This window comes from Diospyros lotus, chromosome 7, assembly GCF_014633365.1.
Source record: "Diospyros lotus cultivar Yz01 chromosome 7, ASM1463336v1, whole genome shotgun sequence".
Classification (NCBI taxonomy): domain Eukaryota; kingdom Viridiplantae; phylum Streptophyta; class Magnoliopsida; order Ericales; family Ebenaceae; genus Diospyros; species Diospyros lotus.
The window spans coordinates 38,179,573-38,205,706 of record NC_068344.1 but is presented as its reverse complement, the minus strand read 5'-3'; the positions used below and the strand labels follow the sequence as shown (position 1 = coordinate 38,205,706).

Sequence of the window (26,134 nt, the reverse complement as noted above, 5' to 3'; positions counted from 1 at the left end):
AGTGAAACGGACTAAAAAAAAAAAGGAATGGTAAAGCAGTTAGACCAAATAATATCATAGTAGAAACATGGAAATGCATGCAAGAAAAAGGTATTTAATGATGATTCATTGAATGATCATATATCTTACTCGAAATCTTATAAAGTAGATGGTCTAAGTCCAAAGGATAGTTTGGAGCAAGTCTCTGAATCTCTAGTGCCTTAAGGTTTGCACTAGTTCAGGAAGGATGAATATAGGAGGCTTTATGTTGTTACTTGGTTTTCTGTTAGTGGAATGTTGCCTAGCAGAAAAAAAAAGAAAAAAAGAAAGCATTTTTGTGGTTAATGATATTATTTAATATGATGCTTACATCAAAAAGGATGCCTGAAAAATGTATATGAAACACTTAAGTGCCTGCTTATGAGAATGAGATATTCAATGTTGTGGAGATTATAGAGGGATCAAGCTAATGAGCCTACTATGAAACTTCAGGAGATGGTTATTGAACAAAGGTTAAGCACAAAAATTAAGGTGCCTAAAAATCAAATTTGTTTAGTAGGTCAACAATGGAAGCTATATACTTGTTGAGGCACTTGGTAGAAAGGTTTAGATATAAACTAAAGAATTTATATATGATGCTTTCAGATTTAAAAAAAAGCTTTTGCCAAAGTCTCCACAGAAGTGCTTTGGAGAAAAAAGGAGTCTGAATTGCTTACATACAAGTTATTAAAGACTTCTATAGAGGAGCAGAAACATATGTTAAAACTTGTGGAAGATAGACTGAGTTTTTTCTAATTACAATTGGATTACATAGAATCTGTGCCAAGCCCTTATCTTTTGCTTTAGTGATGGGCAAACTCACAAAAACATCCAAAAAGAGGTGTTTTTGTGTATGGGATTTGCAGGTGACATTGTTTTGATGGATGAGACAAAAGAAAGCATGAATATTAGACTTGAGGTATGGAGGATAATTAAGAATCCAAAAGCTTCAAGTTCAACGAAACTAAAATCAAATTATGAAATGTAATTTTAATAAAAGTAGAAGTGTGGATGGTGTTATGCTGAGATTATTGAGGATGTTACTCATAGAATTGAAGTGGAATGGTTAAAATGTGGAAATATATATTGTGTTTTATGCAATAGTAAATTCTCATTAACGATAAATGAAATTTTTTATTGAATGGCTGTAAGACTGATTTTGTTTTCTGGCACAAAATGTTGTGTAGTAGAGCACTAACATGAAGACTATAAAGTTAGTTATGTTCCATAACATGGAGTGTTGGGTAGTAAAGCACCAACATGTGCAAAATAGAAGCATAATGGAAATGAGGATATTGTGGTGGATATGTGACCATATAGTAAAAGCTAGAATTAAGAAGTGAGATTATACGTTATAAGATCAAAGTGGCTCCTATTAAAGGTAAAATGTGTGATACACGATTAAGATAGTTTAGAGAAAAAGACTGATAGATGCTCCTATAAGGAGAATTGATAGAAAGGGAAAACAAATTAACAGAAGTGATAAACCAAGAAAAAATTTAATGGGAAACTTTTAGGCATGTTCATTATACTGGCCTTGTAGAGGATATGGTCATAAATAGAGATGATTGGCAAGATAGAATCCATGTAGCCAACCCCACCAAGTGGGACTAAGGCTTGATACATTGTTGTTTTTCATTCATGTATTTTCTAATAACCACTTTAATCTCTTGTAGACAAAAACAAATATACGTGAATTCCTATTTTTAGTTGTTCTCATATTTTATATGCCATTTTTTATGACAGAAAGTCTTTAAGTATTTTTATTTCTTTCTGCAGTCAATTGCATGTATTGGGAGAAAAGATTTCCTCGGTTGTTGACTACCAACCAGGTGCAAGATCTCATGAGGAAAGGTTGCCCACTCGTTGGAATTTCTGACATAACTTGTGACATTGAAGGCTCAATAGAGTTTGTTGACCAAAATACATTAATTGACTCACCTTTCTTCAGGTAATGCATTATATTTATGACGTGAATATTTTGTAAGTTCCAAGAAATGTCTTAGTTTGGACTAATTTTTCTGGCTTGTGTTGTGAAAACAGTATATCTGGTTAGCTTGCACTGATAGTTCTCTTATGGGCCATATTTTCTCTGAAATTTTAAAGTTTACAAGTTGGACGATCCTTTGTAGTCTGTTTATGAGCTGCGTGCATCTGAAACTTTAGGAGGCCATCACCATTTACACTTTCCATAAATGTGGCTTCTGTGAGGGATGGATGAAGTGCAGAGCTAACTTTTCATGCTATTTGCAAAAGGCCATTTGTCTTTTCACTCTCACTCAAATCAAGTTTCCATTATCACATAAAGGATGGCCCCTCTAATCTTCTCTTTGAGTATTTTTTAATGCAATGAACACGTAATATATTTCAAATAAACATTTATGATCTCCCACCTCTCTGACTCATTGGCTTTTCTTTTGTGCTTTGTTCAATAAACTATACCATATCCTTGATCACATAGCTGAGAATCTGTTACTCTTTACACATGATATTTACACTTTAGATGGAATTTCTAACAACTTATTTTTGTATATATTTATTGCTTCAAAAGCTTTTAGATAAGTTACTGATTGATAAATCGTCTTTTGTAGATATGATCCTATCAATAACTCGTACCATCATGATATGGATGGAAATGGTATAATATGTTTGGCCATTGACAGTCTACCCACTGAGTTTGCAAGAGAGGTGTTGTTCATCTTTTAATCTTTTTATTTAAAAAGAAAGGTTTATAGTGAAATATGTCTAGAAGTAATAATGCTTGGAAATGCCTAATTATTTAATGTTACATCTGACATGTTATTGGTGGCAAAGGCTTCACATCATTTTGGCGACATCCTATCCCAATTTATTGGCAATTTGGCTTCTACAGGGAGCATTGAAGAGTTACCTACTCACTTAAAACGAGCATGTATAGCACATGGTGGAGCTATTACTCCCTTATTTGAATATATTCCCCGAATGCAAAACTCTAATGCAGGGTGAGTTGTTCATGCTTTTTTGATTTTTTTTAAATTTATTTTAACTGTGTTTGTCGGCGGTTACTTTAGTGGTATAAAAGATGTTATGGGGAGGGTGTGACTTGGTTGCAATAGTAAGTTTGTTCCTTTGTGATTCAGAGGTCAAAGATTTGAGCTGTGGAAACAGCCTCTTTGCAAAACAAGGGTAAAGTTGCAGAAAAAAATGACCCTCCCTCAACCCTTGCAGAGCCCCCCTGGGGGGGGGGGGGGGGGGGGGGGGGGGGGGTCTTGTGCATTGGGGACACACTTGAAGGATGTTAATGAATGGGGTGTTATGTACTTATGCATCTAGAATACATGCTGGTGCCAGTTTTGCATGCATTTATATAATTGCTGAATATTACCCTTGGATGGATGAATAAATACATTTTGTTTTTTAAAGCATTTTATGTATCTAGCCTAGGGGTGTGAGTGATTATTGTTAAATATTTAGTAATAATAGAAATACAAGCACATAGAGGACTAATATTTAGATACTTAAGTTCTCCATTGTCATGGTAGCATTTTTTGTGGATATTAGAGTCTTAAGCACCACAACAATCTTGTCTAAATCAGGTATATTACTAGGTTAAATACTCTTAACTACAAGAGAATAATGACTATAGTACTAGGTTGCCCTTTGGCAATAGAGGCTTCTTTTACGATTGACATAATGTTTCTCTAATGTGGTTAAACCTATCATTAGAGTCCATCCTTTGATACTAATTGTTGGCCTATGTGTGCGAATCCAAGAAGGGTGATTAGTTTATTTGTAGTGAAATCTCCTAAAAAGCAGTTAATGGTGAAACCCTAGCTGAATGAAATGTATGTATGAATCATCCCACCTGCAATATGAGAAAAATTTGTAGTGTGGGTGAAATTTACCCAAGCCAATATCCAATCTGCAAGGCTCCTTGTTGGGATTTCCCAATATTCTTGAATAGCTTTAACAATAGCCAGCGTTCAGGTGCTGGCCTGCCTCTACAACAAAAGTTTTATTCTAAAACCCTGATAAGGATACTATAAACAACCTTCTTTCATAGGTTTTCAGAATGTTCCTATGGCATGAAATTCTCACAAATCACTTGAGAAATATAAATACTGGTTTCCGAACTATTTTACGAATGGCTACATAGAATAAGAAGCTCTTAGTAAATGATGATAATGCTCTCTCAAAGTTGGATGCGCTAGATATGGGATTCATAAAAGAGAGTTTGGGTTTGAAGTCTTTAAATTTCTGTAGGTGTACGTAAATAAATAAACGCTTGTTTGTCATCAATAATTGAGGGAAAATATTGATGTTATTTCATCAAAGTGGTTTATGACCACTGAGGACTTGTTAGATATATTCCAGATCTTTTTGATACATTTCTTGGGCTTTTTACTCTTCAAACTTCTCAGCATTGGAGTTGAATCAAATCCTGACTACTCCTGGCTTAAACAGACAGCTCATTTTCATTTTTCAGCAATAATGATATTGACTCAGTCCTCCTCTTGGTTTTGACTAATATCGGCAGAAGGTTAAGTTGCAAGTTCCTGTTGAATGTAAAAATAATAATATGAAGGATAAAGTTAATCCTCTATCTACTAGTTTAAGCTTCTAGATAAGATGGTGATTAACAATTCAATATGGTATTAGAGTAAGCAAAAGTCCTAAGCAGAATTTTTTTCCAACCGTGAGCTTCACCAATAGGAGAAAAACGAAAAGGAAAAAATGGGAGTTTAATGAGCTTTACATGCATATTTAACATAATTCATTAACTTAAAAAGAGAAAGCAAAAAACAACAAAAAATACTAAAAATGTGCAATACAAATACCTTATAAAACTACTTAAAGTCGCAACCTGCTACTCCTCAAAAGATAAAACTTGTCAATGAGTACCTCTATATTAATACCAAGAGCAATCTCCCTCTTAATGTAGATAATCATGGCGTTTGCTAGAAAGTCATTCTTTATTTATTGCGAAGTGAAATTTTGATGAGTTTCATCCCTGAAAAAGCCCATTTTGTTGTTGCTATAGAAACTAGAAGAGTCAACACTAGACGAATCAACCTATCAATCAAGAAATAATAACGTGACTTTTTCGTTTCAACCAACATTCGACATAATTGAGAAAGAGAATTAAGATTTTGAAACCAAATTACATCAAACTTGTAGTGATCCAACTGTCTCCTCAAATCTTTTATCTCTTCTTTATTAAAATCCAAAGGATAAAATTCCTCAACTAAACCACAAATAACATCTATAGAAAATGATTTGAAACCATCTATAGGATTTAAAATCTCGCATAGCTTAAGAAGTTCTATTGTTTTCTTAGTAAATCTATTATTCAACTCCTTCAACTGAAAATCTATTACAGTATTGAATATCTGAAAGTGATAGTAGTCCTCCATTGTAATATTATTTTTCTGTTGACAAGAACGTCTAGCACCATCCATATAACGATCAATTAATTCCAACACATTATCATCATTACTTTTACAAAATTGCACCACATACCAAATAAAACTTTCCCACCAATCATCACGCATCTCTTGAAGAAGAAGCTTTATACATGAGACAAAATTCATAGATTTTGTCGGAAGCAGCGACGAAGCAGCAGCCTGCGTGGCCATCCCTAGCAAAACCCGATGCAGGCCCCCGACGTTGGAAGCAATAGTGAAGATCCAAACACACACTTTAAACAGATTTTGAAATACAAGAGATGGCTTACAATGTATATTAGCTGAGGAAGTCTGGAAGAGGTGAAGATTGAAGAGAGCTGACTCCTGAGACGAGAAGAAGATCGTCGTCGGGCCAATTCCAAGGATTTGAGTTTAGGTTTAATTTTGAGATTTGAGAATTAAAGATCAGAGATTTATTTTAGGTTTGGGCTGATAATATATTTCGGCTCGAGCTTGGGGTGGGCTTGAAAAAAAAATTAATTTTTTTAGGCAAAAAAGTCCACTTTTTAAAATAAATTGGGGGGCTCCAGCCCACCCTGGTTTCCCCTGGTCCTGAGTTCAAACCTTACTACCTTAGTTCAAACGTAATATTTAAATAGTTGCATGTGTTTGGACTAGTTATGTAGTGAAGCACGGCCACACATGAGGGGCATGTTAAGAGTAAAAATAATAATATTATAAAGGATAAAGTTAGCTCTCCTACTAGCTTAAGCTTGTAGATGACATGGTGGTTAACAATTCAATAGTTTCAATTTTCCAGAACTAGGTTCTGAATCATTTGTTCTTGAATCAATTAGGTAGATGTCAGATCATCAGTCCCGAGCATCCTTCATGCCAACCATAACTCCTCTTGGTGCCAACTTATGGCCTGTTTAGTTTTGTGGTGCTTAAAGCACAATTACTTTTTATTAAAGAAGTTTCAAAAAATAGTGTCTGGTTATGAACAACTTTGTTTTTAAGCATTGCTGACCTTCTAAAAAAACATGTTAAGCTGCTTTAAATCAAAAGTGAAGGACAACCTGCTTTAAATTAAAAGCTCAACAACTTGTAATGTGACTCGCTATTTTAAAAAGAGAAATAGAAAATTTTACCCTTTACTTTTAAATATGTTTACATGTAAAACAAAAAGGCATTAATATTTTTCGTATGACTGCATTTAATTTGATGAGAGATAGAAATGTTTTTTGAGAATAAATATGAATAGGAATCAGTATTTTTGTGTGTGTGATGAATGACATCTTGTCATACTATTTTGTTTGGTTGTCTAACTAGCACTTTGAGTTTTGCATATCTACAACACAACAGTAAAATATTAACCCAAACACTTATTTATTACTTGTTTACATTAAAAAACACAGTGCCACGCTCAGTTTCCAACCACTCCTTTTATCAACATTGCTTTCGCAACATAAGACAGCAAATTCAAACAAGCCCTTAATTTGACATAAGCTAGATCCCTCCTCAGCTAAGATGGCCTCAAGTTAAACTTCTGGGGTTGAATCAATTTGACAAAGGGTCATCTTGATCCTCAAAACCACATGGACTTGACTCAAACCCCATTTCAAGTTCTCTTGAATTTCCAAAATGTGTTCTTTTTACATCAATACATTCATGTCATTGAAGAACAAGAACAAATTATAAGGCGTGAAATTAAATTTCAGAATACCCCAATATGCTTTTGGACTAAATAAATCTGATAAAAAAAATAAGACCATAGTCCTTTAATCTTATCTGAAAATAAGTTGAAAATTGATCATTAAATAAATCATGGATGTTTTCGAATCATCAAAATAAATAAAAAATTCAATATAAAACTGGGGACCAACATTACATTTAGTAATTATTCTTTCCATTTTTGTGACTCCCTACTGTGGTCTGGATGCATGGTATAACTGCTGATCACCATGTAATTATGTTATTTGGTTGGTCTTGACCGGATTTTAGGCCTGGAAGTTGTTAAAAGATTATCGTGTTACATAAAACTTTGTCAAGTTAATATATCAAACTCAATATGCTTGTTCTGTTATTAACTAATGAATCTGAAGTACCTTGCTTAACTTGCAGAGATTTATCAGAAAATCTTGTGGACAGCCACTCAAATAAGAAGAAATACAGCATACTGGTATGATATTCCTTTTCATGTCTACTACTAACCATAAATCACATTAGTGAGGATTTCAACTATTGTATAAATTAAGATATTGCTGACATTATTCTGGTTCTTATTATTCATTATAACTTCCTGTTCCACCTTACTGTTCTTTTCTAAACATTCAGGTCTCCTTGAGTGGCCATCTGTTTGATCAGTTTCTGATAAATGGGGCTTTGGACATTATTGAAGCTGCAGGTGGCTCCTTTCACTTGATTAAGTGTCAAGTGGGTCAAAGTGCAAATGCTATGTCTTATTCAGAACTTGAAGTAAGTGATCTTATATCTTGGTTTGAGCTTAGAAGAAATCTCAAGAATTTCACAGTCAAGATCTGTGGAATATGACTAGTTACTCTGCAGTATTAGTACCTGTTAAACCTTGCATAAATTGGTTGTGTCAGGAACATGGGGAGTGTTTCCAAAAATTCTTAGATGTTTTGACCAACATTGATGATTGACAAAAGAAGTCATCATTAGAAGCTGACTAAAAATCTTCTATTACAGAAATGCAGTAAATCATTTACAGTGGAAACAGTATTGTTTCATTTAAAACTTGTTTTGGTTTTGCATTGATACCTCGAGCTTTTATTTACATCCATGTGACATTTTTGTCTCAACCTTAAGCATATAAATGTTACCGTGTGTGTGTGCGTGCATGGAGAAAGAGATCCTCTTTTCCATATCATCATTCCTTGACACAATGTTGTGAAAACCAAAAAAGAGTTTGTTAAATCACTTTCATGTTAATGGAGCATATGGATATTCTCAGAATTATTTACTTAACTTGCATAGAAAGCTTTGAGTCAACAAGCATGTAGATAAAGACTGCCACAGCTGCAAAACTACAAATAAGCGGGAGAGTTTATTTATAATACTCACTGGAATGCATTTTATAATCCCACCTATTTTAATGTCTACATCATGCGTAATACTTTCTGTATATGTGCGCGTGCGCATGTAGTCTGACAGGCATGTCCTCATGTGCATATAATCCAAGGTGCCTCCAATATCTTTGATTGGTTTTGTCATTGTTTGGAACAGGTGGGTGCTGATGACAGTGCAGTTCTAGATCAAATTGTTGATTCTTTGACTTCTATTGCCAATCCTAGTCAATTTCAGGGATTATTAAACAAAGAAAAGAACATGCTATCAATAAAAGTTGGTAAAATCCATAAAGGTGACTTCGGTAAGGGAGACAATACAAAAAAGAAAAGTGTGGTCCTAATTCTTGGTGCAGGCCGGGTCTGTCGACCAGCTGCTGAGTTCTTAGCATCAATAGGAAGCATTTCTTCTCAGCAATTTTTGAAAACATGCACAGAAGATGAATTTGAAGAGCCAAATGATGTTCAAGTCATTGTTGCATCTCTTTACTTAAGAGATGCAGAAGAGGTACACTTGAACATATCATGATATTGCACTGATGTGATCCATCTTACATGCTGTGCCTTTTCTCCATTATTAATCCTTGAATAGAAGTTTGTTCCTCACATATGTTCATACATGGATTGCAAAGTTAGAAAAGCTACCCAATGTAGTAATCTGGATGTTGCACAAAGAGAACATTATCATTATTATTGAGAGAGGGGGGGGGGGGGGGGGGGGGTGGAACTTCTGGAATTAGCTAGTTTTCTGAAATTATCAAGATATAATAGAATTTTCATATAGGTTTATGGGCCAATAATCTGTCTTTCTCAGTTTGCTTGAGCCAACTTCTCCTAATTTTTTTCATAATGATAATGTTATGGCTAGAATTCTTGTTAATTTAGAAACATAGGAAATAGCAGTCATTTTAACTGTCATCATTAGTATTATCAATATTACCTTTTTTCTTTTTGCTGAGTCCAATATTACTCTTCCTGTTGATGCTAATATTGTTGGTTCTTGTACTACTATGAATACCAGTTTTCCTTTTTACTTCTTAAAATGCTGTCATCTGCACACGAATATGTATTTGTTTTGTGTGGTTTCACATCTAGTTTGACTAATTTTTATTTAACATCTGTTTATTATGATGCATTTGAAAATTCGTATCTGATAATAAAAGGACCAAATCCAGATAATTGAAGGTATTCCAAATGCAAAAGCAGTTCAACTTGATATCATGGATAGTGGAAGTCTTCATAAGTACATCTCACAGGTAAAGTCTCTTTCACTGCATATCTTAGACAGGAAAATCTGTCAGATTTCCTTTTCACTTAAGTGATGGAAACTTTTCCATAAGTTCTCAATCAACCTCTAAAAGGAGGTCTACTAGAAACTGAAGATGATCGTCCAACTTAAGTGCACATTGATACATTCACATAGGAAATAGGAAGTGGCCTGTTAATTGTACATGAATTTTCACTCTTTGCCTCTATCTAAAATTTGGTAATGGTCTTACATTGTGTATGAATTTTGTTGGCCTGAAACAGGTTGAAGTCGTTATCAGTTTATTGCCTCCTAGTTGCCACAGCATCATAGCAAAGGCATCTATTGAGGTATGGCATATTTCCTTTATGTATTTTGTTGTTAATAACTCATTGCATTGCATTGCAGCAAATATTTAATGCCACCAAGAGAAAACAACATGGGGCCTAGGGCTGTGATTGTGATAGGTGCTGGCCACTGTATACTCTTTCAGCAAATTTTACGCTTTTATGGAAATGCTACTTGAATAAAAAAACAATCTTGTGGTAAAGAGTATTCTAATTGAACTTCCTCCTGTTTCTGAAAAAAATCACCCCATTCACATGCATCTATGCACAAGAATTTAGATTTTTCCCCCCTTTACCATGATTTGCTGCATTCGTCTATAGTCAAAATTTATACTCTCTTCATCGATTCAATTACTCTTTATTTTAAAGACTTGGAAACAATCTCCATGTAATGTTAATGAACATTATATCTTTCTCTACTTATAGGTGCCTAACAAATAGCAGCTAAGTCATCATATCTTCGTTTTCTGAAAATCTGCAAACGCTCTCTGCAGTAGTAGTGACTTTGATGTTCACTTTCTATTCTTGCAAAAGTTGCTAGGTATGGAATTAGATATATGACATGGTTTGACCTGGGAAATTCTGTTAGCCAAACAATGGCTAAAAGATTCTGCTTGGACTTGTTTTGGTTCTCTTTGGGAAATTTGAAGATGATAAATATTCTTAAATTTTTGTTTCTGAGATTTTGAGCGTGTTCTCCAAAATGATACGGTAGTCCCAAAGAGAAAATCAGCTAAATGAGATGTTGGACCCATCCTCTTGAGACTTGATTCTGTGACCCTACTATGAGGATCCGCAAGGGAGCTCAGATACTTTCCGTCATAACTAGATTTTTTATCTTAACTAACTTCAAATTTATCCATCCAGGAGCAGAATTTAGTCCAGTTATTTATTATTACTACTATTTTTATATTCATCATATTCTATTAGCATCATCATTATATATATGCCCAATGTATTGTACTGACAGGATTTACTTAACCTAAGAACTTTCCACCAAATTCATGTAATTGTTTTATTTGAATTTTGGAAATATTTTAGATTTATAGTTAAGATTTTTATGACTTTAATTTGCTTGGAGTAAAAAAATAATAATATAAAGGATAAAGTTAACTCTCTATCTACCATCTTAAGCTTTTAGATGAGATGATGGTTAACAATTTAACATGGTATCAAGTCTCACCATTAACTCAATATGTAATTAGTTGCACATGTTTGGATTAGTTATGCAAAAAGCCTGGCCACACATGATTTATATACACAAATGTATACTTAAAAAATATATTTTATATATATACATGCATATTTATATAGATAAAAAAAAAGAGCAAAGACAGCCACCCCTTGCTCCGCCCCCAGCCATGGGGGTTCCTTCACCCCCATCGCTGGGGGTTCCATGGCGGCAAACATTGTTGATTTACTTTTTCTTAATCTATATATATAATATGAAATACATTTTATTGCAAAAAAATGTAATAAATTTTTTGTCATTTAAAATAATGTTTAATCATAAAAATTAAAAAAATATTGAAAACATCTTAATATACAAACAATATTAACTACAAAAGTATTTTTGTCAATGTCCTTTTTGGTAATTTGATTATTAAAAGCACTTATTTCATTCACTGGCCAAACACATATAACAACATTAAAAAGCATTTAAATAATTTGGCCAAACACTAAAACATTTTTAAAAAAAGTGATTATTGTAAAAGTACTTCTCATAAAAGCGATTCTCATGACAGCAAAAATTTCACAGCAAATGGAGCTTAAATAAGTGGAACTAAGACCAAGTCCTCAATAGTGGAGCTAAGTCACATTTGAATTAATTCTTCAACAACCCACAACCACGATAATTCAAGGAGATTGCACTTCAATTCATGAACCTAAGCTTCTTGAATTTTTTATCTAATAATGCCTTTGTAATCATATAAGCTGGTTTAATTTGTGATAATTTCAATGTTGGTGCACTGGATTCTTAGGCATTGCTATTGCAGATTTGTTGTCACAAAATATCACAGTCAACCTATCTTACTTCAGCTTCAAATCTTCTAAAACTCTTCTCAACCAAACTGCATGACCAGTTGTAGTTGTGGCTGCAACATACTTAGTTTCAGTACGTTTTAAGGCTGTAATTTGTTGCTTCTTTGATGCCAATGAAATGACTCCTGAACCAAGTTTGAAGGCATAATCTTTTGTGCTTTTCCTGCCACCTGCACTACTTACACAATTGCCATCTGTAAAAGCAACAAGATTATTGAATTTGGCCTTGTATACCTAATGTCAAAGTGTGGAGTGCCTTTAACATATCTGATGATTCTCTTACCTGCACTGAAATGATATTCTCTAGGAATGTGCATATCAGGAAATGAGGCTCACAGCCAAAACAATGTCTGGCCTTGTGCGAGTGTGATACATAAGTCTTCCCATCAAATTTCTGAACTGCTTTTTATCAAACTTTTTGGCCCTATTATTCAAACAAAACTTCTCACCTGTGTTCAATGGTATCTTGGCAGGCTTGCAATTTATCCTTCCAAACTTTTACAAGAAGTCAACTGCATATGTTTTTTGACAAGAAAAAGTACTATTTCAATCTTGCACCTCTTCTTTTTTTTTTTTTTACCACTTCAATACCCAAAAAATAATGCAAAATTATTCTGATACATCTAGTTGGAGCTAGAGAAGTAGATGTAGGATGGTGATAAGCCGAATCACAATAAATCTCCATGTTTGCTCTCTCTATCTTTATACTCATTTAATTTCTGTTTTCATTTTAATTTCTGAAACCTCTAGTTGGAGCTAGAGAAGTGGATGTAGGCTGGTGATAAGCCGAACCACAATAAATCTCCATGTTGGCTCTCTCTATCTTTATACTCATTTAATTTCTGTTTTCATTTTAATTTATGTAAATTTGTTAAAATCTTCATAAACCCAATTCACCCCACCCCCTTTGGTGTTGAACTCCATTAATTTGGTTAACATCTATTAACATCATGAATATCTGATACTTCTAAAATAAGTTGCATTGTTTTTTGTTTCACTTGGTTCTAACATAAAATAGGAACCGAGTCATTTGTCATTGTTTTTATAGAACTAATGCAAAATTGTATATGCTATGTAAGAAATGTATAAGTTTATTTGTATTGTTGTCATTTCTACATGTGTTTTGAGAATTCCTAGTTGATGTAAACACTTATTAGAATTTCAAGTCTAACATTACAGTTAAGTCTTAACGGTAGAAATTTAAGTGTGCCCAATTTGAGGAGCACAGTTTGGTCAATGAGAATTTATGGGCTAATCTTATTCATTTCTCACTTATCATGTCTAACTGTAAGAGTTAGTTTTTCGGGTTTTGCCTACTCCCTTCTCATAGTTGCAGTAGTTGCTTTTCAACTGTCTTTTCCATTCTAATGGTTTTGATTGGAAAAATTTTTGTGGTGTTTTGGAGAAAACACCCGTATTCTTTCTTATTCCACTGGAAGTTACCATGTTTCAATGTCCCATTGGTGGGTGCACCATGTAATAAAAATTCTTTTTTTTTTTTAAAACTCAATCTTTGTTAGTAACTCTACTACTACTTCAACCTACATAGATACAGTATGCATCCCTTTTACACCAACTAGGTTTGTAGGAGCATTGGGCCTAATTTGGCAACAATTTTGATTTTGGGGAGCTGTCAAATCTTACTGAAGCCAAGTGATCATTTTTAAGTCTTAGTCCTATTGTGCCCAGTAATCAATCCAGGTTTACGAAAATCCTAGTGGCAGGGTTGCAAATGATCAGGTGACTTGCAAACCAAAACCATCACTATGGCCAAGTGAGCCAAAAGAAGGCAAAACAAGACATGGAGACTAATAAACTCGGCCATGACTGAGTGGCTCATGAGTGGCCTTCCTCTCACCAGCCAACAAAAAAAACAAGCTCGAAGCGAGTCGACCTATATCAAGCAATAAAGCACTAGAGGCTACAAAAGGGGCTCAGGACAAGAAGATTGATAGATGGAGAAAGAGGAGAACAACAATCGAGTGGCTTGGCAGCTACTCAGTCATGATCGAGTGGGTATAATCAAGTGGCCTCCTTCCCCTACTCGATCATGATGGCTTGGTCCAACTCCTTGCTACCTCAAGCCTTATCACACACCCTCGAGCATGAGACTCAACAACTCGCCACCCCTGGAAGCCTCTCTTAACATGACCAAGAAACCCTTCTGGGGCAACTCATAGGTTACTTAGCCATACAAGACCATCTCGTGAACCACCTAGGCCTGGGAGCATCTCCCCGAGATCCTCCTGGCGGTGCGAGACCTGGTCAAAGAATCCTCCAAGAGTCCTCAAAGATGCCTCTAGGATTCCCACCTAAAAACGTCGGCAGAGTGCCATGTGTCAACCTCCTCCTCCTCTATAAATAGAGGGACCATCTCCTCACTCAAGTATGCCTACTCTGATACTGGAATTCTCACATTGCACTCAAGCACTCTCAGAGACTTAGACATCGGAGCGTCTACGTGGAGATACTGATATGCACCCTTAATCGACTCCTTTCTTAGCAAGTCTCTCGATCATTTTAAACCCACTAGGTCCTTTGAAGGTCTCAGGATCATTTTGAAGGCTCGGGATCATTTGGAACCCTTAGGATTATCTTGAACTCTCAAGATCATTCGGAACCCTTGAGATTATTTTGAACTCTCAGGATCGCCAGAAACTCTTAGGGTTGTTGGGAACTCTCCTGATCATTTGGAAGTCTCGCAGACACTCAGAATTCTCTAGACATCTTGAGGCTCACACCCCACTTTCCCACATTATAAATTTATTGTTGTATTAAAGCAACAAGAAGTCCAATTCTCCTTCATAATGATACAAAATATAATACATGTCACCCTTACATATGTAGCCTTCTTGGGAGATAGTATGATGGGATAGTTAATAGGAAAGCTGCTGCTGGATAAGCCAATTAGGATAATTGAGATGGAGTTATGAGGAAGAAAGTCTTAAAAGGCCATTCTGGAAGAGAGATGAGAAATCTTAAAACTATAAATGTTAGATGCAGAGAGAAATAGATTTCCAATCATTTTCTGTATGGTACTAACTCAATGTATCAAGATTGAGGTTAATTTAATCTCTATTTTTTTCTTACTTTCCCTGATCATTTATAAGGGCCTCACAAAAGATAAGGCTGCAAATAAATTGATTAGAGTGCTAGAATTCATGTAGTTGACCCTACATAGTGGGATTGAGGCTTAATATGTTGGTTCTTGTTTTCCTGTTCTACTAAGAATGTGCTAAAATGATGTTTCTTAATGCAGCTTAGGAAACATCTTGTCACTGCTAGCTATGTTGATGATTCCATGTTAAAGCTAGATGAAGCGGCAAAGAGTGCTGGTATTACTATTCTTGGTGAGATGGGTTTGGATCCTGGCATAGGTAATTTATATCTGATACATTCTCTCTTTTTCTGGAAAAGGTTTTTCTGCATAAAACAAATACTTAAGAAAACATCAGCAATATTTGATGTATCCAGTTCTCTTTTAGTTTGACTGAGTTGATTTGAGTATTTTTCATATGCTTAGGACTATGCAAGTTTTCCTGAAGGTTGTCTAACTCAAACTTTCAATGTTCTAATTCTATTAGACAGCTTGGCAAGTAGCCTGGTTTTGGAAATGCTTTGACCAGTGTAACGGAAGAGTTTGTTTTATGAATTCCTGTGCACCTCTTAACATACAGGGTGTTTTTGATTTGTAAAGTTTCAATTCTTTCCCAGTCTTAACCACTTAAAAGATGTGAACTATCAAGTGATGGGGGTTTTGGTATTTGAAAATTCTGACCACCGTTAAATAAATAGGGAATTTTCATTAACACTTCTGTTTCATCTCCATAATTAAAATTTTATTCATCTTATTACCCTTTTTTACATGATCTTTTTAATATATTCAAGTTTTCCAGAAAAGCAAATGCCATCAGAAACACATGGCATTTTAATTGCAGAAGATTTGTTGTGACCCATGATTCCTTTTGGATGCTTCAGATCATATGATGGCAATGAAAATAATCAACCAAGCACATGTCAGGGGAGGGAATATTCGATCTTTTACTTCTTACTGTGGGGGCCTTCCATCCCCAGAGGCTGCAAATAACCCTTTAGCTTACAAGTTCAGGTATGTCTTTGTTGCTCTGCTAGGTAATTCAGGTTTGCCTTTCTACTCCAGAAAAATATTGTTCTCAAATCTGAAAGAGATTATCAACTTGATATCCTCAATTGACGTGAACCACTAACAAGCACCATGAAGCAGCACACTCCTCCTTGTCATTTTAGAGACAAAATGATTATCAGGGTTGCCTGGAGTGGATCTCTAAATGAAAAATCAATACCATTTTTTTTTCCGAGTTGGGTGCTATTTTAATTAAACTTCCTGGTCGAAGTGTGATCAGCCTCCTTTACATAATGGAAAGTGATTCCTGTTAAAATGCATTTCAACTCCAAGACCATGCAATAAATAGAAGACATATTTGATGACTATTAGAATTATTAGTATATATTATTGAAGAAAAAGGAGAAAGGGAAGCGGTATTTCCGTATATTTTATTGATACGAATGAAAAATATTTATACAAGAGTTTCCTAAGAATTCTCCTAGATTTTAGACACTACATTCCTATTTTATAGGACTAGATTATAACAAAGAAAAATGCAAATAAACCTAATCAAGAAAGAAATAAAATAAAGATAAAGTACAAGATAGATAAAATACAAGATAAATAAGGAGAATATATTTTATCACTCCCCCTCAAGCTGGGGGAATGGATATCAACCATCCCTAGCTTGCACACCAAGTCTTCAAACTGTTTAGGAGGCAGTCCTTTGGTCAAACCATCAGCCAACTGTTCTTCTGAAGACACATACGGAATGCAAATCAATCCGGCTTCCAATTTTTCCTTAATAAAATGTTTATCTATCTCCACATGTTTGGTGCAATCATGCTGCATAGGATTATGTGCTATACTTATAGTTGACTTATTATCACAACACAATTTGATTGGCCCATGGCTGAAAATCCTCAAATCTTCCAAAATAATTCGCAACCACAACAACTCACATAGGCCCATTGCTAGTGCCCGAAATTTAGCTTTAGCACTTGATCGCGCTACTACCCCTTGCTTTTTACTCCTCCAAGAAACCAAATTTTCACCTAAGAAAACACAATAACCTGTGGTAGAGTGTCTATCAACCAAAGACCCTCCATAGTTTGCATCAGCGTATCTTGTGATATCCAAATCTGTCCTAGCTTTAAATAAGATTCCTTTACTTGGAGTTGTCTTTAAATAGCACAGAATTCGTCGTATAGCTTGCATATGATCTTCTGTAGGACAATGCATGAACTGACTAACCAAACTTACTGTGAAGGCAATATCTGGTCTGGTGTGAGATAAGTAGATTAGTCTGCCGACCAATCGTTGATACCTCCCTTTATCCACTGGTTGACCTTGATCACATAGTTTAACATTAAATTCCACCGGAGTACTTACACCTTTGCCACCTAGCAAATCTGTCTCATGCAATAGATCAAGAATATATTTTCTTTGGGACAAGAAGATACTTGCTTTAGAATAAGCTACCTCTATACCCAAAAAATACTTCAAAATGCCAAGATCTTTAATTTCAAAAGTCTTGGACAGATTATCCTTAAGTTGTACCTGTTCCTCACAATCATTTCCAGTGACAATAATATCATCCACATAAACCAAAAGAGCTGTTACCCTTCCCCCACAGGAATGCTTAAAGAAAAGAGTATGATCACCCCTACTTTGAGAATAACCCACATGTCTCATGGATTTAGAAAAACGATCAAATTAGGCTTGAGGAGATTGTTTAAGGCCATAAAGAGTTTTCCTTAATTTGCATACCTGTCCAGACAACCCTTTATCAAAGTTGGGAGGGGGTTCCATGAACACCTCTTCCTCTAAATCTTCATGCAAGAAGGCATTCTTTACATCAAATTGGTGCAACTTCCAGCCATAGTGCGCTGCCAGGGCTAATAGGATACACATAGTTGACATTTTGGCTACCTGAGCAAAAGTTTCTAGGTAATCAATACCATAAGTTTGTGTGTATCCCTTAGCAACTAGTCTTTCCTTATACCTCTCTAGGGACCCATCTACATTATATTTGAGGTTAAAAATCCATCGGCAACCTACGGGCTTGACTCCCTTTGGCTTGGGACAATGTCCCATGTCTGATTTTTTTCTAAGACCCTCATCTCCTCCTGCATTGCTTGAACCCAGTTCTGATCTTGGAAAGTCTCATTAACTGTCTTAGGAATAGGAATTGTGTCTAAGGAAGTCAGAAAAGCCTTATGATTTGGAGATAAGCGGTGATAAGACATATAATTGGCCAAAGGGTGTTGGGTGCAGCTTTTGCTCCCTTTGCAAAGGGCAATTGGCAAATCAAGATCATTAGTAATTGATGCAGGCAGTGAATTAGATGTGGCAGAATTGGGCTGAGAATCAGAGGGACAACAACGTGAGGTTTCATTACTTGGATTAGGAGAGGAAATTGGTGCTGGAAGAGGTTCTGGAATGGGTTGTTGTTGTGTTCTCCTCTTAAATACATAGGGAGATCCTTTGAATCGAATTGGAGTGGATGGCAGTTGTTCTTCTAGAGGTTCCGGCTGGTTTTGTTCATCTAAGGAAGAGTTAGATGGGGCATGAATCTGCAAATCATGAGAGGTTTTAAAAATGGGAAGATCATTATTTATATCAGCCCAAGATATATGTGTATCTTGAATATCAGCACTAGGAGGACCAAAGAATGACTAATTTTCAACAAATGTAACATCTTTGGTCACATAAAATTTTCTAGTAGCAGGGTTGTAACACTTGTACCCTTTTTGAGTGGGTGAATAACCAAGAAACACACATTTGAGGGCTCGAGGGTCCAGTTTATCCCTATTATTTTTGGATACATGGACAAAAGCAACACAACCAAAGACTCTCAGAGGAAGAGGAGTATGAGAAAACACTGCTGGAAAATAGGAGGACAAGCATTGAATTGGGCTTTGGTGTTTTAGAAGAGTAGAAGGAACTCGGTTAATTAAGTAGGCAGCAGTCAAAACTGCCTCCCCCCAGAAAGATTTAGGGACAGAATGATGTAGTAAGAGAGTTCTAGTAACATTGAGCAAATGTGTTAAATCATTTGTTCTAGATTAGGGCTTGTAGTAGTAGGGATATTCTCATGTAATGTTTATGCTGTATTTCTAGAAGGATTTTATTATTTTTCTAGGGCTGACCGAGTTGGTTGTAACTGCCATTTTTGGGCAGTTGGTCAGGGGGGCTTTTCTCCTTTTAGTTTCTTATATATAGAGGCGGAGGGGTAGGCTTTTGGGTGTGGCTTTTCTTTCTCGGATTAGTGGACTGTCTTGGGATAAGATTGAGCAGTGAGGAAGAGGGAATATCTTTCTTCTATCAACTCTATATAGCTTTCAGGTTTTTGGGTTAGGTGAGAGTTGAGTTTGAGTGCTTTGTAATCTTGTATTAACATTCGAGATAGTGGAGAAAGTAGGGGCGATAGCCAAGCTGGATGTAGGTCTTCATTAAGACCGAACCAGGGTAAATTCTTGTGTGTTATGTGTTCTTGATTGGTTCTTGATTTGTTTTTTGATTGCTGGTCATTTACGAATCAAGGAGAGATTTCGTTTGAGTGTTTTGAGTGATCATATAAGGGTGAGATCAAGGTTAACAAAATGTCTCATTTTTCTTTATGCTACACCATTATGTTGAGGAGTATCAACACATGAAGACTCATGAATTATACCTTCTTGCTGGAAGAAGTTATGCAAGTGATGATTGAAGTAGTCTCTTGCATTATTAGTTCAAATTTTTTTAATTTGAGACCCAAATTGAGTAGATATCATCTTATAAAAAATAGGCAAGATAGAACTAATAGCGGCCTTATTCTTTAAGAGATAAACCCAAGTTGATCTTGTACAATCATCATTAAAGGTAATAAACCGCCTAGCCCAGAACAATTAGGAATTTTCAATGGTCCCCACACATCCGAATGAATTAAAGTAAATGGAAGAGAGAATAAATTGTTACTCACAGGATATGGAACTCTATGATGTTTAGAAAGTTCACACACATCACAATAAGATTAGAAATGTCCAAATTTCTAAGCATAGTTGGAAACATAGACTACATAGTACTAATGGCAGGGTGCCCTAAACTACAATGTTGAAGCCAAAAATCATGAATCGAAACAGCTGGCTAAATAGGAATTGAAGAAGCTGAAACTGGCTGAGAAGAGTAAGCTGAAGGTTTCTCCCCCTTAAGATCAGCACTACATGTCTTCAGAAAATACAACCCATTCCATTCCTCACCAACTCCAATCTTCGTCCCCGTGTCCAGTGCCTGAAATTCACATTTGTTTGGGAAAAAGACAACACAACAATTTAGATCCTTGGTTAGCTTATGAATAGAAATCAAGTTGCTAGAAAGATTTGGGACATGAAGAACATGCTGCATAGGCAATGAGAAATTGAGATTTACATTACCATGTCCAGCTATAGGAATTGTATTACCATTTGCCACCGTTATCTTTTTGGAGGTATTTAGTGGGGTATAGGAATCGAAGACATTTATATCAAAGGCCATATGATTAGTAGCCTCCAAATCCAGAATCCATAGATTATTCCTAATAGTATGTGAGGCAATACAAGATTCATAATTCAAGCAAATACATGTTTGGGCCATGGAATAAGAACCACCTTGAATAGTCTTTAGGAAGCTTTTAAGCTTGCTAATTTCTTTAGCATTAAGCTGTTCGGTCATGATAGATGAATCGGCAGTAACTGAATCTGTCTTCTCCAATGCAGTCTCTTCCTCTTTGGCAACTTGATAGGCTTGAACTTGCTGTCGGGGCTGAAAATTCTGAAGATTCTTCATCCCTCCTGCCTTATTCAGTACTGCTTCTTTCCCATGGAGTTTAAAACAGGTCTCCTTAGTATGCCTGGGTTTCTTACAAAAAGAACACCATAAACCATCTTTATTTTGAGCTTTAAGATTAAAAACATTCCCACCTTGTTGTGACCTAAACCGAGAAGCATCTTTCTTGTTAGTTGCCATTGCAGATCCCTCAAGAGAAGTCTCATTTAGCATAGCTATTCTCCTATACTCCTCACTACGAATAATAGCAAAGACTTCATTTAAAGAAGGAATTTTGTCTTTCCCTAGGACCTGCACCCTTACTTGATCAAAATCAACATTAAGGCTTGCTAAAAATTCAACTACCCTATCTCTTTCAAATATTGTAGTTATGGTGGCTGCATCTTCACTACATTTCATCTTGATATCTTGATAATGTTCCAACTCAAGCCAATATCCATTCGTTTTATTATAGTACTCGGTGACAGTTAAAGAACCATGTCTAGTACCACTTATTTTCATCTTGATATCAAAAATAACCGAGACATCTTGCACTTTAGAATAAGTACGCTTTGCAGTATCCCAAATCTCCTTAGCCGTAGACAAGAACATGCAATTTTTACTTACCTTAAGGTGCATTGAGCCCCATAGCCAAGACATTATCAAGGAATCCTCTACTTCCCATGCAACAAAATTAGTGTCTTTAGCATCTGGACTAGGCTCGGTCAGATGGGCTATTTTACCTCTTCCTTTTAGGAAAGTCCGCACAAGCTACGCCTATTGTAAGTAGTTCCTTCCATCAAGCCTATAAGATTGATGTAACCCTGGAAGGTTACTGTTAGACAAACTCCCCATTGGCATGTCAAATGAAGCACCGTTCTTTGTCTCAGAAGTGTCTGTCATGGTGAAGACTCAGGTGGAGCAGAGAAGAAAAATGAGACAACAATGGAATCTGCAGTTTGAGATAGCAACGGAAGGAAGAAGCACTCAGCAACGGAAGATTTTGACACCAGGGATGGGCTAGAAAGACACGGGAGAGCAGATCCAGAGCAGCCAAAGGCAAAAGGGCTGCGGGCGCTCCTTCACGCGTTGGCGCGTGGAGTCAGAAGCGAATTGACAACAGCGCGTGGGGGCGCCTGTGGACTCCGATGGCGGTGGTTCTCTGGTGGTCAGTTGATCTGATGACGACGAACCCAATAGTGGTGGTGGTGCTGGAAGGCGGTGGCCGGACAGAGGCGTTTCTACGTGAACAGTGACGATGACAGTGAATAGTGATGGTGCAATGAAGGCACTTGAAGCTATGCAATGAAGGCACTAGGGTTTACTATATCAGTCTATTAATGTGGCTCTGATACCATGTAGAAAAATGAGAAAGGGAAGCGGTATTCTCGTATATTTTATTGATACGAATGAAAAATAATTATACAAGAGTTTCCTAAGAATTCTTTAAAGAATTCTCCTAGATTTTAGACATTACATTCTTATTTTATAGGACTAGATTACAACAAAGAAAAATATAAATAAACCTAATCAAGAAAGAAATAAGATAAAGATAAAGTACAAGATAGATAAAATACAAGATAAATAAGGAGAATGTATTTTATCAATTATAATTATTATATATGTGTTTTATTTTGTAATTAGATTAAGCCTATAGGTTTAAGGCACATTATGCTTATTATAAATAACAAACTAAGAGAGGTTAGTCTCTTAGGTTTTTTTCTCATAATTATTTTCTCACATGGTATCAGAGCCACCGGTGAGAAAAAAAAACCTTAGTTGTCAAACCCAAACATCACTGCCCAATACTAGAACCTCACTGTCTGGCCACCATTGGATCACACCGCCACCACCATCGGGTATGACGCCCCTAGATCGACCGACCGCCGCAGACTCTCCACTGTTAGACCACCCACGCGCCGCCGTTCCTTGCTGCCTCTGTCTCCACGCGCCGGAGCGTGACAACGTGTCTGCCTGCCAACTTTTTCTGGCTTTTCCAGATCTAATCGTCGGCAACTCCCCAAGCCACTCCTGGTGTCGAAACCCTCACCATGTCTGATTTCAGTGACGTCGTTTCTGCCAGTGCTATTCCTGCTCTGGCACCTATTGTTGCCCCCGCTGCCTCTCAATCCTTTACTGTCTTCAATCTTGAGACAACCAATATTACCACTGTCAAGTTGATAGGGTCGGCCAATTATCTCTCATGGACAGCTTCTGTCAAAATGTGGTTTAAAGGGCAAGGCCAAGCAAATCATCTTACCACAAAGGTTGAAAGTGTGCTAGAAGCTAATCGGGCTAGATGGGAACAAGTTGATGCCCAGTTATGTAGCCTTTTACGACAGTGTATTGATCCTTCCACCATGCAGCTCTTTCGCCCCTTGGAAACTTGTGTTAATGTGTGGAAGGAAGCTGAAGAGTGTTATACAAACGACATCCAACGTTTGTATACTGTGGTTTCTAATATCGAGAATCTCAAGCAGGAGTCGTCCATGGAATCTTATTTGAGGCAGGTTCGGGCTCTCATGCAAGAATTTGATGCTCTTATTCCTCTCACTACGACCCGCACTGAACAGATTACTCAACGAGATAAGTTTTTTATGATTATTGCTCTCTCCGGTCTAAAACTAGAGTTTGACGCCATCCGACATCAAATCTTGACTAGCTCCGCTAACCTTACCATGAAGGATTCTTTCAAAAGGTTGTTGAATATGAAAGGTGTGTGAGTTGTTTCAGCGTGGTAAACACGCTCGTCATTCTTTCTCTCGTCGAGTCAATAATAGAGCTGAGTCTTCCTTTTCCCTTGTGCACTCTGATGTATGGGGGCCCATTCGCGTCAATTCTACTCTTGGTTTTTCATATTTCGTTACTTTCATTGATGACTTTTCTTGTTGCACTTGGTTGCTTCTTATGAAGAGTCGGTTCGAGTTGTTTTCTATTTTTCAGACATTTACTGCTGAAATAAAAACATAGTTTGGAGTTTCTATACGTGCCTTACGTAGTGATAATGCTCCTGAGTATTTTTCTTTTCCATTTACTACCTTTATGACTGCTAATGGCATCCTGCATCAATCCTCTTGTCCTTACACACCTTAACAAAATGGTGTTGTTGAGCGTAAAAATCGTCATCTTATTGAGACTGCATGGACGCTCCTTTTACATGCTAATCTTCCCACCAAATTTTGGGGCAATGTTGTTCTAACTGCATGTTATCTAATCAATCGCATGCCATCTTCAGCGTTACAGGAGAAAATTCCTCATTCCCTTTTGTTCCCTACACAACTACTTTATTCTGTTCCTCTTTGTGTTTTTGGATGTATCTATTTTGTGCATTCTTTTTCACTTGGACAAGATAAGCTTGTTGCAAAATCCCTCAAGTGTATCTTCCTCGGCTATTCTCGGTTGCAAAAAGGCTATAAGTGTTACTCTCTTAAGCTGCATCGCTATTTTTTGTCTACTGATGTCACATTCTTTGAACATCAGTCTTTTTTTTCGATTGCTCAGTCTAATTCACAGATTATTCACTAGGTTTTTCCTGTTCCTTTTTCTTTTCTTCCGTTGTCCTCCTTGGGTCCGTCTGTCTCCTCTGTGGCGCCTACCCTACCATTTTTCGGTCCACCTACCACGGCTCCTCCACTTCTTACATATCACTGTCGTTCTCATCCTGCTATCAGCACCAGCATTCCTCCAGCCCAGGACTCTCTTGACTCACTCTCTCTGTCTGTGGTCCTTCCTGCCCCGGATCCTGAGCCCGACAATCTCCGTGTTGCTCTTCGCAAAGGTACATGGTCTACTTGTAATCCCCATCCCATTTATAACTTTTTATGCAATGACCGTTTGTCTCCTTCTCATAGTGCCTTTGTTTCGAGTCTTTCTTCTGTTTCTATTCCTAAAACCACAGGTGAAGCTCTGTCCCATCCTGGTTGGCACCAGACTATGTTAAGATGAGATTGACGCCTTACATTCAAATGGTACTTGGAATTTGGTGTCTTTACCACCAGGAAAGACTCCCGTTGGTTGTCGTTGGGTATTCACTCTCAAAGTGGGTCCTAATGGCCAGGTGGAACGTCTTAAGGCCCGCTTGGTTGCCAAAGGCTTTACACAGATCTATGGGTTGGATTACAACAATACTTTCTCTCTTGTTGCGAAAATGGCCTATGTTCTCCTCTTTCTCTCTCTGGCTGCTACGCGTCATTAGCCACTCTATCAGCTTAATATTAAAAATGCCTTTCTTCATGGTGATTTGCTAGAAGAGGTATATATGGAGCAACCACCTGGTTTTGTTGCTCAGGGGGAGTCCAATGTAGTCTGCAAACTCAAAAAGTCTCTATATAGTCTGAAACAATCTCCACAGGTGTGGTTTGACAGGTTTAACACTGTGGTTCAAGCCTTTGGTCTCACTCGAAGTGAGGTTGATCATTTGGTTTTCTATCGCCATTCTTTTTCCTTATGTATCTACCTTGTTGTTTATGTAGATGACATTGTTATCACATGGAGTGATCAGGTTGGAATATAGAAGCTGAAGGAACATCTACATCAGCACTTTCAGACCAAAGACCTAGATCGATTTCGGTATTTCTTGGGTATTAAAGTTGCTCAATCAGGAGGTGGTATTTCAATTTCTCAGAGAAAGTATACACTTGACATCTTAGAAGAAATTGGTATGGTGAATTGTAAACCAGTTGACACCTCAATGGATTCGAACGTCTAACTCTTGCTGAGATAGGGGGAGCTTTATTTAGACCCTGGAAGCTATAGGAGACTGGTAGGCAAGTTGAACTATCTCACAGTCACTCGTTCTGACATTGCTTTTGCTGTGAATGTAGTTAGCCAATTCCTTAGTTCTCCATGTGATTCTCACTAGGATGCTATTATCCAAACTCTGAGATATATAAAAATAGCGCTAGGTAAAGGGCTACTCTATGAGGATAAGGGATACACAGATATTTGTTGTTATGCAGATGCAAATTGGGCAAGATCTCCTTCTGATCGTCGGTCAACTTCTAGGTATTGTGTTCTTATGGGAGGAAATCTGGTTCTTGGAAAAGTAAGAAACATAATGTAGTAGCTAGATCTAGTGCAGAGGCAGAGTATCGGGTTATGGCTAATGCAACTTGTGAGCTCATTTGGCTTAAACAACT

At 36.7% G+C, this 26,134-nt stretch overlaps 1 protein-coding gene across 5 annotated transcripts in view; it reads left to right on the top strand.

The window, feature by feature from the left end:
• LOC127805779 (alpha-aminoadipic semialdehyde synthase) overlaps positions 1–26,134 on the top strand; it is an 86,642-nt gene that overhangs the window by 57,115 nt on the left and 3,393 nt on the right. For 4 of the 5 annotated variants that reach the window (XM_052342552.1, XM_052342549.1, XM_052342551.1 and 1 more), the window contains 10 exons: positions 1,798–1,969; positions 2,610–2,706; positions 2,833–2,999; positions 7,527–7,584; positions 7,740–7,880; positions 8,652–8,999; positions 9,667–9,747; positions 10,022–10,087; positions 15,387–15,504; positions 16,106–16,235. In XM_052342552.1, the coding sequence (XP_052198512.1) occupies positions 1,806–1,969; positions 2,610–2,706; positions 2,833–2,999; positions 7,527–7,584; positions 7,740–7,880; positions 8,652–8,999; positions 9,667–9,747; positions 10,022–10,087; positions 15,387–15,504; positions 16,106–16,235 (1,370 nt within the window). In that variant the 5' untranslated portion in view covers positions 1,798–1,805. Of the gene's footprint in view, positions 1–1,797; positions 1,970–2,609; positions 2,707–2,832; positions 3,000–7,526; positions 7,585–7,739; positions 7,881–8,651; positions 9,000–9,666; positions 9,748–10,021; positions 10,088–15,386; positions 15,505–16,105; positions 16,236–26,134 lie in introns of those variants that run through there. The other variant, XM_052342553.1, reaches the window with a different exon arrangement.